This window comes from Mytilus trossulus, chromosome 3 (assembly GCF_036588685.1).
Source record: "Mytilus trossulus isolate FHL-02 chromosome 3, PNRI_Mtr1.1.1.hap1, whole genome shotgun sequence".
Taxonomy (NCBI): domain Eukaryota; kingdom Metazoa; phylum Mollusca; class Bivalvia; order Mytilida; family Mytilidae; genus Mytilus; species Mytilus trossulus.
In genome coordinates, this window is record NC_086375.1 from 22,628,119 (window position 1) to 22,640,164 (window position 12,046).

Below are 12,046 nucleotides of genomic sequence, written 5' to 3' on the forward strand. Positions count from 1 at the left end.
ATTTAGTTAACACTGCATAACTTGGATTAATTATAATAATTTTACTTGTTACAGTACCATTGCCATGCATTGTCAGTGAATGGACAGCTTGGAGTGCACCTGATGCGACAGGAGGCAGATACAGAGTCAGATATGTGATCAGACCTGGTCTAAATGGTGGCAAAGAATGTCCAGACCTCATTGAGATTACCAAAGGTTTGTTGAGATGTATTCAGATGAACATTTTCTTATAATATCCCTTAGGAATCGAAATAAGGGGAGATAATAAAAGCAAGAAAATTAAAATTTGATTGTCTCCCTTTGACATTTATAGAAAAATGTTGTATTGCTTAATCAAAAAACCTAAATGATTATATCCATTTGAAAAAAATCATAACAAATGGTAGTTAGATAGAGTACACTGCAACAGAAAAAATGCTAAGGAAAAGAAAAAAAAGAGACCTTTGAAAGAAAGAATAAAGTTTGTTTTCTTTTAATTCAGAACCACTGCCATGTTTTATGAGTGACTGGAGTAAATGGGTTGGACCAGATGCATCTGGAACTATGTACAGATACAGATATGTTGTCAGACCTGCTCTTAATGGTGGCAAAGAATGTGAAGATCTTCTTCAACTCAAGAAAGGTTAATTGATTTTTATAAAAATCTGGGGTTTTTTTTGCACAATTATACACTCATGTTTAATATCTCATCTTTAGATTTGCAAACATTTGATTTGGAAAGATATAATATGATATAAATGAACACAGTGAATCAAGAATCTATTAAGTTCATGTATAATTTCTTAATTATAGGTCAACAAATTGTTTACCTACTTTTATGCAGACTTCTGCAAACCACGAAATCAAATATCCATGAACATGCTAGTTTTCAGTAATCCACAACAAATTGGTATCCATGGAAAAAAAATGATTCCACAGTAACTTAGAATTAGAGTCAATGAAATGAATACCCCATTAACACAAAGAAAAATCAATCCATGTTATTCATCTATCTGAATTAGGGTCTGTCCGCATCAATTGTTCTTGTTATATCACTCTTTTAATTGTTCAAATTCTTAATATATTCCAGTACCACTTCCATGTCTCATGTCTGACTGGACCGAATGGAGTGCACCTGATGCTACAGGATCAAGATACAGAGTAAGATATGTGATAAGACCAGCCCTTAATGGTGGAAAAGAATGTGAAGATCTCTTGCAGATTGGCAAAGGTAATTCTAAGTTTCAGGTTTTCTTTGCAAAGCAGAATTTCAGAAATAAATCTAGATTTTTTTTACATTGAAAGAAATAAACATGCATTTCGGTATCTATTGAATGATTTACTGATTTAATCTTTTGTAAATAAAGCTTTGATTTCTTTAATTTGGCTATAAGGTTTCCTTACACATTTAATTGTAATTTAAATTTTGATATTTTTAGTACCATTGCCATGTATTATGTCTGACTGGTCCGCATGGAGTGCACCTGATGCCACAGGATCTACTTATAGAGCTAGATATGTAATCAGACCTGGTCTCAATGGCGGCAAAGAATGTGAAGATTTACTTCAAATTAAAAAAGGTGAAAACATGTATTTTTTGTTTACTCTATTTTTCATGAAGTAGACAAGGCTAGCTATTTCTTCTATCAAAACTTTTGAAGCTCAATTCATCAAAGATGTCCGTTTACCATGATTCAATGATCAATGGTGAACATATTTTCTTTTTCAATAAAATTTTGTACAGTCCTGACTATTACTCAAGAGAAAAAAAGAAAATTACCAGGAAAATTTAGAAAATATGAAGGCCAAAAGGTACTTTAATCAGTTAATGTTCATATGAAATTTTTGTCCAAAAAATGTATATATAAGTGTTTTTTTTCTTTTATTTCAGTACCATTGCCATGCATCATTTCCGACTGGACCACATGGAGTGCACCTGATGCCTCAGGAACCAGATACAGAGTTAGATATACCATCAGACCTGCTTTGAATGGTGCTAAATGTGGAGAAGATCTAATTGATGTTGCCAAAGGTGAGATTTGTACACACATGAAAGGGAAATCTTTGCCTTGCATGGTTTAGTGTTTGATGAGAATATTCCCATTGAGTTATGCAATATGTTCTAGATTCTTTTTTTTAAGAGTTACATATATATAAGAGAATTTTCTCTTGTTCACTGGTTTTATTTCAGCTTGATTCTAAGAAAAGATATTTATTATTTTTGTTCTGTATTAAAGATCTCTATGTTTTCAATCTGTTTTGAATATCTTGTATACAGAGGGAAAATACAATATTACTTAAGGCTTATTGTTCATTTATAAATAGCACCTATAGCTAACTCTTTTGATAATGAATCATGTTTGAGTTTCAAGAAATGACTAACAGTTATTCTAATTTTATTTATTCTATTTAAAATATTATTTCAGTACCACTGCCATGTATCATGTCTGACTGGTCTGACTGGAGTGCACCTGATTCCACAGGAACAAGATTCAGAGTAAGGTACATGATCAGACCTCCACTTAATGGTGGCAAAGAATGTGACGATCTCATCCAACTTGGCAAAGGTAATGTAAAATATAAAATTTAAATGCTCTCTTGATTTATCTTGAGAAAATAGGCAACATATACATTCAGTCTTAAATATTGTTCCCTATAAAAGAAAATCAAAAATGTTAATTTTTACTGTAAAAGGCACATTACCGTTTAGTATTGATGCATGCTTAATTTGGCTGACATTTGTTCTATTGTCCTTAAAATGGGAACAAAAATCAGATTACTCAAATAACTATGTATAGTGGATTATATCACACTTATGATTGTTCAAATTCTTAATTTATTCCAGTACCACTTCCATGTCTTATGTCTGACTGGACCACATGGAGTGCACCTGATGCTACAGGAACCAGATACAGAGTAAGATATATGACAAGACCTGCATTGAATGGCGGCAAAGAATGTGAAGACCTCATCCAACTTGGCAAAGGTAATATAAATAATGAATAGAAACAATAACTCAATTTTTAAAGAAAAATAAAATGTAGGACATTAGTAAAAGAAAAATGCTGTACTTATGAATTTCCATTTCATTAATATGTCTTGGGTTTTAGATATGCTTTGTATTTAAACGAATCATATTCTGGAGTCTGTATCATTTTTGAGACATATCAGAACAGTCCATAAATCGCCATCAATCCAGAGTATCATGAATTATTTGTTTGGTGAGATGATAATGTTTTTTTTAAGTAAAACAAACAGGAAAGATACAATGTAAGTTCTCCTGTGAATCACAAATGAATTTTCTGAATTAAGTTCAGTTTAAGCATTATATTCATGACTTAACATTTTGAAATAGTTGGCATGTTCCCACGGTACAAAGAGAATAAAACATTATTTTACTTGTAATAGTGTGAAATTTTTTACAATACATGTGATCAATTTTAAGGCATATCAACCACCAGATGTTAAATAGGTAGATAGGAGCAATAGTACTAAGAATAATATTTGCTTAAAGTTCACCATTAGAAATGTGATTTCAAAATGGCTAATCTGTAAGATGGTAGGAGAAGAATGAAATTGTAAACACTGTTCTAAAATTAATGATGTATAATGTCTTAAAACTGATATTGACTTTTTAAAGACAAAATATCTTATGGACCTAATTGCTTATTTCAGTACCACTTCCATGTATTATGGGACCTTGGAGTAAATGGGTGGGACCAGATGCAACTGGTACCGTGTACAGATTCAGAATGATGGTACGACCAGCTCTTAATGGCGGAAAAGAATGTGAAGATCTTATTCAACTCAAGAAAGGTATTTTATAACAAGATTTTTTGAGATATACCAATAATGTTTGAAAAGTATGTGTCGATAATTATGTCAAACTATCCATAAGCATTTAATTATTTTTTTGAAATGTTGATATTATGATTACTGCAACTATTGCAAACTGAATGAGACAAAACATGGGAAAATCAACTAATATCTAATATCTCCTCTTTTTACAGAACCACTTCCATGTATTGTGTCTGACTGGACCGAATGGAGTGCACCTGATGCTACAGGATCAAGATACAGAGTAAGATATATGGTTAGACCAGCACTTAATGGCGGAAAAGAATGTGCAGACCTCATACAGATTGGCAAAGGTTAGTTTAAATTCATAGTTAAAAACAAACTATTATGAACCCCTACATGTAAGCTTTATTATGATGTTACATTGTTAAATTTTGCAAGTTAGATTTTTCACAAAAGCAATAAAAACAAATATCAAAGAACCATTTACTTATGTGTTAATCAACTTTCTTTCAGCTGGTCACTTTATTGAATCAACAAACAATTAATAAATTTTGGTTTCAACTAAGCAAATATTTAAAAATACTGGTAGCTTTTGATTAAAGGAAAAAGGATAAACCAGTTATTTGTACATTCTGAAGATTTCTGCTGAAAAGATTCCAAGATAAATTGTTAATTCATTATATCTTCCATTGTAGTACCACTTCCATGTATCATGTCCGACTGGACCGACTGGAGTGCACCTGATGCCACAGGAACCTCATACAGAGTAAGATATGTCCTTAGACCTGCCCTCAACGGCGGCAAAGAATGTGAAGATCTCATGCAACTCAAAAAATGTAAGTCTTTTTTATCATTGCATTCTTAAACTCTGTAATGAATTGATTCAGAGTGTATAGGATTTATAAAAATCACAAATTACTACGAAGAAAACTTATTACAAGATTAAGTTCTGAATATTGAGATGACAACAATTTAAGAAAATCCAGACACAACCATGTTCAAATGACAAGGCAAATGGTAGTCCACAAACAATAACACTGAAAAATAAAAGATTAAATGATATAAAAACCAATTTAAACACAAAATTTAAACAAGTTATAACTATATACTCTTTTTCAATTGTAGTACCACTGCCATGTATCATGAGTGAATGGACCGCATGGAGTGCACCTGATGCCACAGGAACCACATACAGATCAAGAATGGTACTCAGACCAGCTCTTAATGGTGGAAAAGAATGTGAAGATCTTCTCCAACTCAACAAAGGTATTTCTATGCTTTTTTAATTTAAAACATGACCATCAGTATTCTGTCTCATGAAATATGATTAATAGTTAAATAACTGTTTTGGATTTCAACCACATTTTTTGTTAGATACAGTTTAACATGATGTGTTTATTTAATTATGTCTCCTGCATGAAACTATTGATTTCCAAAGTTATCTTCCAAGATAAAATCACAGATTATTTACCTGAGAATTTCTTTTACATTTTTCTTAATATGTATTTTAAATTAGGAAACAAGTAAGCAATTGTATGTCCAAAATAGTTTTTAATGAATTCTGTTTTTCAGTCTCACTATTTTGAAATTAAAAAAAAGGAAAATAACAAGTAGCACTCAATTTATCCTACATGGAGGTGTCCATAGTTGTTTAATGGACTTCCCATTTTGATAGCCTTTGTCACATTTTCATTTTAGAATTAATGAAATAACTTCAATTAATGTATCCAAATTCTACTTGACAACAATTTTCATTTGAACAGCTTTTATTTGTTAGTTGTTGTTCAGGCCATTTTTATATCTCTGTCTCTCACAAATGACTCCAAATATGTTATTTTCCTGTTCAGTATGATGACTTAATTTGTTTTGTTATGTTTTAGTACCACTGCCATGTATTGTTGGTGACTGGACCACATGGTCAGCACCTGATTCCACTGGAGGCAGATTCAGATTCAGAATGACTTTGAGACCAGCATTGAATGGAGGAAAAGAATGTCCTGACCTTCTACAAATAAGCAAAGGTGAGTATTTTTTTTAAAATTTGATAATAAATTACAAATAGATAAAACTTGCATTTAATTGATGATAAGTTTTATATTTTAAGCATTTCTGGTCAATAAAAAAGAAAAGACAAAACTAATTCTTTGGTGGCTAATCTTCAGACAAACCAAACAGGCTTCCTGTTGAAGGAGTCTTACAAGTAATTAATTTCTAATAAAAGTCAAAATGATTCTTTCATATTATGCTTTATGCTCATAAAGATTAACCAAATGAAATTCCTAACAATATTAGAATTAACGAATGTTATAACCAGCCAATAAGTTATACCTGATAAACTTTTTCAGTACCTCTGCCATGTCTTATGAGCCCATGGACTGCATGGACTAAACCAGATGCTTCTGGAACAATATACAGAGTTAGAATGGTACTCAGACCTGCTCTTAATGGTGGCAAAGAATGTGAAGACCTTATGCAACTTAACAAAGGTAGTTATTGCTACAAGCCCACATTAACTCTTTTAAATTATTTTTATGATAAAAATAAAAAGATGTGGTATCACTGACAATAAAGCTTTATACTTTAACATGAATTATCTGAAATGTAATAAAATATTCAGTTGAGCAAAGATTCGGGAATTCCAGATAATTTTTTAATGAAATGTGCCTCATTACAAAAAATGAAAATAGAAAATAACATTTCCTGATATAATGCTTCTTATTTATTTAGTTCCACTGCCATGTATCATGAGTGAATGGACAGCATGGACCAAACCTGACGCATCAGGAACTGTATTCAGAGTCAGATATGTAGTCAGACCATCAGTTAATGGTGGCAAAGAATGTGAAGATCTTCTCCAACTTAAGAAAGGTACAGATTTTTTCTATGCAAATAGCTCATTAGATTAGATTATTTTGCAGAACTTTGTTTTGATTGGTTGATATAAAAACCAATAAATAATGTTTCAGTTTGCAGTAAAATATCAGACAAAAAGTGTTTTTTTTTATTTTTTAGGCTATCCAGAGTATTCTCTCACAAAGTAGATTAGTCAAAACATATTATAACAAGCCCTGGCCTCATGGTCATAAAACTTTCGAGCATGATTTTTGAACTCAGACTCCAAAAATCAACCAATCAAATTTCTGGATTTCATGTTTCGAGCATGATTTTTGTGGTCAGTGCTCGGAGTACAAAATTCATGCTTGAAAACATGAAATCAAGCAATTTGATTGTTTGATTTTCGAGTCTGAGTACAAAAATTATGCTCGAAAGTTTTATGACCGTGTGACCTGATCTACTGGAATTAAAGGGAAATGAGGAATAGACTTATACAACTATTCAAATGAAGATATAACTTTTTGGAAACAATTTTAAAATGACATAAAAGAAATAAACGTTTATTATATGTAAAATAGGACCGTTGAAAAAATAATATTTGATAAATATGAAGAACTATATAGTGTCAGTGATCTTCAGAGTTTTCAACATTGAAATAAACAAAGCTAAAAAAGATGAATCAAATGTCTTTTGAGTTATTGGCTAATAAACTTGATTATATTATAGACAAACTGCCATGTATCATGAGTGACTGGAGTGCATGGTCCAAACCTGATGCTTCAGGAACCAGATTCAGAGTAAGATATGTGATCAGACCTTCACTTAATGGTGGAAAAGAATGTGAAGACCTTCTTCAAATCGGCAAAGGTTTGTATTAATGAGTACTTATTGTGTTTATATACTGTATTTGTATTCATATTCATATTTAATGACCATATTATAACTGAAAAGTATAAGAATCAAAGGCAATGATAACTTTTATTTTAGTAGGTTTTTAATTCCATATACAAAAGTGATCCTGATTTGTTTTTAAGTTTTTTATAAATTTGTACAAAAATTGTTATTCAATTAGTTTATGTTATGCTCGCTCTTTTCAGTACCTCTGCCATGTATTATGAGTGACTGGTCCGATTGGAGTGCACCAGATGCAACAGGAACATCATACAGAGCCCGATATGTTATCAGACCTGCTCTCAATGGTGGCAAAGAATGTGAAGACCTTCTCCAAGTTAAGAAATGTAAGTCTATCTGTTTTAATTTTTATTTCAAGAAACAAAAGAAAGGTCACTTTGATTTGTTTTAACCTGTAGATTATTGTGAAGAAAGAAGCTACTTTTTTTACTCTATGACATTCCCCAAAAACACATGAAAAAGTTATAAAAAGCGAAATGTTTTCATCCAAAAGATTGCAGGGAATTCGATGGGATCATAAAAATCTTTAAAATCATGTTATTCTAAAAAATTCTTTTTTTTATCTTTTAGTACCTCTGCCATGTATCATGAGCGAATGGACTGCATGGAGTGCACCTGATGCCACAGGAACCACATACAGAGTTAGAATGGTACTCAGACCAGCTCTTAATAGCGGCAAAGAATGTGAAGATCTTATGCAACTCAACAAAGGTATATTATAGTCTTTATAAAAATATGAAGATGTGGTATGATTGTCAATGAAACAACTCTCCACCAAAGACCAAATGCATAGAAGTAAACAGCTATAGGTCACAGTGCGTCCTTCAACAATTAGCAAAACCCATACCACACTGTCAGAATGACAAATAAATCAAATTTTTAATTTTTAATGAACATTGTTGTATTTAAAAATCACTGTTGTTAAGTAGTACAAAAAATATGCAATTGATAAGGGTGCAATCAATAGTTTTTTTCTATGACGTCATATTTTGAGGGACCATCTATAATTGACCCTAAGTGGTGTTAATGTTAATGAAGATACTTGTATAAAACTAGATATCATTAGAATCAGAATTTTCTCTAGTTTATAATGAAATAAAAATAAATTGTACTTTTAATAGTACCAAAAAGTTTTATCCAGAGAAAATGGGAAAAACATTGCCTAATCTATGCATAAAAAACATGAAATCAGGCCATGTGCACACCCATGCAGACATGATACATGCACATTTTTCATATTCAAAACTGTTTGAATTTCATAGGTTTTTACCTGGTTTTTCTAAAAATTTATGCTTCAGGCTACGTTTGCCTGCTCCTAAAAGAGCTACAGTGGGTGCAAATAAGTTTTGCACTTTTCACTGCCAAAAAAACAGGATGTTTACAGTTTGTCTCCCCTTAAAACATGTGTATTTAATCTAATTTTTAAAAATTATTTAAATCATTCAACCTGTTTTAATTGAAGCTAATTAACTTATTTTTACAATCAAATATAAAAAACATGATACTTTTTTACCAATTATGTTGATAAAAAGGGACTTCCCTCCAAGTCTATTTTTAGTCGGGGAATAACCCCTAGTTTTTTATACGAAACTGTTTATAGCACCCTTAAGAATCAGACCAATCTTTACATGACAAGAAGCCAACGGTACAAACTGTTTTTAGATGCAGCAATACCTTGGGCCATAGTAGAGTATTTTTGTATTTTTCTGTACTAGGCAAGTTTTATATGAAGAAAAGGTGGTTTGGAACAAATGTCAATGCTACAAAAAAAAACAATATCACAAACTAGAATGTCATTACAATGTCAACATACTTTATGGTTTTTATTGTGCAAAAGCTGAATCCACAAAAAGTTCTAAAAAACACCAACTTCATTCTTGTTGAAAGTTTTTTTTTTCTTTCTACAAATTAAAATGAATCCTTTTAATTTCAGTACCACTACCATGTATTGTCAGTGACTGGACCACATGGTCAGCACCTGATGCTACAGGATCAAGATACCGAGTCAGATATACAGTCAGACCAGCACTTAATGGTGGAAAAGAATGTCCAGATCTCATGCAGATTGCCAAAGGTAAGGAATATGTGTTGTTGGCTTTTGTTTTTATATACTTTTGACCTTTGGATATACAGTGAAAAACACAACTTTACAAAAATCAAAAACCTGTTAATGTGGTCTGAATATATCAGTGATTTTTTTCGTTTAATCTATTAAAATTAATCAAACACTTGTTAAAAGCTATATATTTGTACCCAAGGGTATGTACCCGATCATTTTAACTTAATAACCAAATCAAATTGAATAGGAAGTTTTTAAGGTTGCAAAATAAGTGTAAATGATACCATTTTATTTCAGTACCACTTCCATGTATCATGTCCGACTGGACTGCATGGGCTGGACCTGATGCCACTGGAACATTCTACAGATACAGATATGTTGTAAGACCTGCTCTTAATGGCGGCAAAGAATGTGACGACCTTCTACAACTTAAAAAGGGTAATTTCTGAATTTGTTTATTGTAAAGTGGTTGCTGTTATGTATATTTAAACAAGAGCTTAGTTTGAGGGTATTTTTGGGTAATACAAAAAACAACAATCTAAAGAAGAAAAAATAACTCCATGGCAACAGAAAAAAAGAAAAAATGGACGGTCAGTGATCCACGAAACATTACAAAGACAACAATATATGAAAAGGTATACTCAGGTACATTGAAAGGATAATAAGTTTATGCTCAAATACTGGCACCTATCCATGTAATCCATATAACTTAGAATGAATATTAACCCAGGTACAAAACTTTATCATTTAGGATAATGTTGTCCGTCTTTGTTGAAAAATGACATATTGCTAGTATTTTTTTCCATATATACATGTATTTAAAAAACAGGTTTAAAAATTATGTCTGCAATTTTTTCAGATCTCTCCCAGAGTTTGAAATATAAATTAACTACATGAAAACTTAACATCCATATTTAAAAAATTATATAACCATTACGAATGAATTTTATTTGCAGGACCATTACCATGTATCATGTCCGACTGGACAGCATGGAGTGCACCTGATGCCACAGGAACAAGATACAGAGTAAGATATGTTGTCAGACCAGCATTGAATGGTGGAAAAGAATGTGAAGATCTCATCCAAATTGGCAAAGGTAAGAAAGGAAATTGTTAAAATCTTAAGATACCAGGTCAAAGTTTCAAATTATTATTAACTTCAAATTATAAACAAATAACTTCCTAAGAGTATTTCAAATCTTTTTTGCACTAAAAATTTTGTTTGAAGATTTGCATAGGCTAAATTATTTACAAAAAATTATGTTTGTTTGTTGTTGGGTTGCTGCCACTGAGCATATATCTCTCTACTTATTCTTGTATCCTATTTTAAGAAAGGTTGGTAGTTGAATTAATTTTTTATGGTCTGAATAAATCAAGAAAATATCCCTGTTGGGTAAATTCAAAATAAGGAAGACCAGAGACCAGAACAAGCCTTGTAAAAAGAGTTTAGCTCATAGTGGTATAAAAAAAAATGACATAATGTATTGTATCTTTCAGTACCACTGCCATGTATTGTCAGTGAATGGACCGCATGGTCAGCACCTGATGCTACAGGAACAAGATATAGAGTCAGATACACACTCAGACCTGCACTTAATGGCGGAAAAGAATGCCCAGATCTCATCCAAATTGGCAAAGGTATTTTATACTCCTGATGTAAATGTACTTTGTTAAACATTGGTTCACTCCTTAACCTACATTGTAAGAATGAAATAGTGTGTTTTATGAACCCTTTGACCCTTAAAAAAACTTGGAATAAGTTGTTCTGTGAAATTGGGTTTGGGTTTTAAAATGAATACAGTCACAGATTAAGAAAGTAACTGGTGAATATCTGACACTTCATTCATAAAACTTTACACTGTACTTAAAGTGCAAAATGTGTGCTCTAAACACATGTGTGAGTTAAGTTGAACACTACTTCAAATTTTGTAAGACTTATATTCTTATAGAAAGAATTATTTACCAGGAATGATATAGGATAAATGATATTTTTCAGTACCACTGCCATGTCTTATGAGTGACTGGACCAAATGGAGTGCACCTGATGCCACAGGAACAATTTACAGATATAGATATGTTGTCAGACCTGCTCTTAATGGTGGCAAAGAATGTGAAGATCTTCTTCAACTCAAAAAAGGTAATTTCTGGGTATAACTAATCATGAACTGTCTTCTGTACCACAGATTACAACAATTGTGAGTACAAATGGAATTATCAATGTTTAAAAATTAGAAGATATTGTATGATTTCCAATGAGACAACTCTTCCCAAGAGATGTGTTTGTTTATTCAGCCATCCACATGCTAAAAGGATTCCCAGATCTTCAAATAATTAAATGTACAATCTTGCAATATTTTTCAGACTTATTTCTGTTTAAAGTTAATTTCAGATTAGCTTTTGATGTTAAACTACCACAAATAAGCCCATATTTTGTTAAAATAGACATATAAGAATACTGAA

The 12,046-nt window shown here is 31.6% G+C and overlaps 1 protein-coding gene across 1 annotated transcript in view; it reads left to right on the forward strand.

Moving 5' to 3' along the window:
* The window catches only part of LOC134710538 (uncharacterized), a 32,069-nt gene that overhangs the window by 12,143 nt on the left and 7,880 nt on the right, over positions 1-12,046 (forward strand). The window contains exons 22-43 of the mRNA XM_063570909.1: positions 55-195; positions 482-622; positions 1,070-1,210; positions 1,419-1,559; positions 1,871-2,011; positions 2,406-2,546; positions 2,825-2,965; positions 3,655-3,795; positions 3,990-4,130; positions 4,476-4,616; positions 4,906-5,046; positions 5,661-5,801; positions 6,126-6,266; positions 6,508-6,648; positions 7,342-7,482; positions 7,713-7,853; positions 8,098-8,238; positions 9,461-9,601; positions 9,884-10,024; positions 10,543-10,683; positions 11,084-11,224; positions 11,583-11,723. Coding sequence (XP_063426979.1) covers positions 55-195; positions 482-622; positions 1,070-1,210; positions 1,419-1,559; positions 1,871-2,011; positions 2,406-2,546; positions 2,825-2,965; positions 3,655-3,795; positions 3,990-4,130; positions 4,476-4,616; positions 4,906-5,046; positions 5,661-5,801; positions 6,126-6,266; positions 6,508-6,648; positions 7,342-7,482; positions 7,713-7,853; positions 8,098-8,238; positions 9,461-9,601; positions 9,884-10,024; positions 10,543-10,683; positions 11,084-11,224; positions 11,583-11,723 — 3,102 coding nt within the window. The remainder of the gene's footprint in view (positions 1-54; positions 196-481; positions 623-1,069; positions 1,211-1,418; positions 1,560-1,870; positions 2,012-2,405; positions 2,547-2,824; positions 2,966-3,654; positions 3,796-3,989; positions 4,131-4,475; positions 4,617-4,905; positions 5,047-5,660; positions 5,802-6,125; positions 6,267-6,507; positions 6,649-7,341; positions 7,483-7,712; positions 7,854-8,097; positions 8,239-9,460; positions 9,602-9,883; positions 10,025-10,542; positions 10,684-11,083; positions 11,225-11,582; positions 11,724-12,046) is intronic.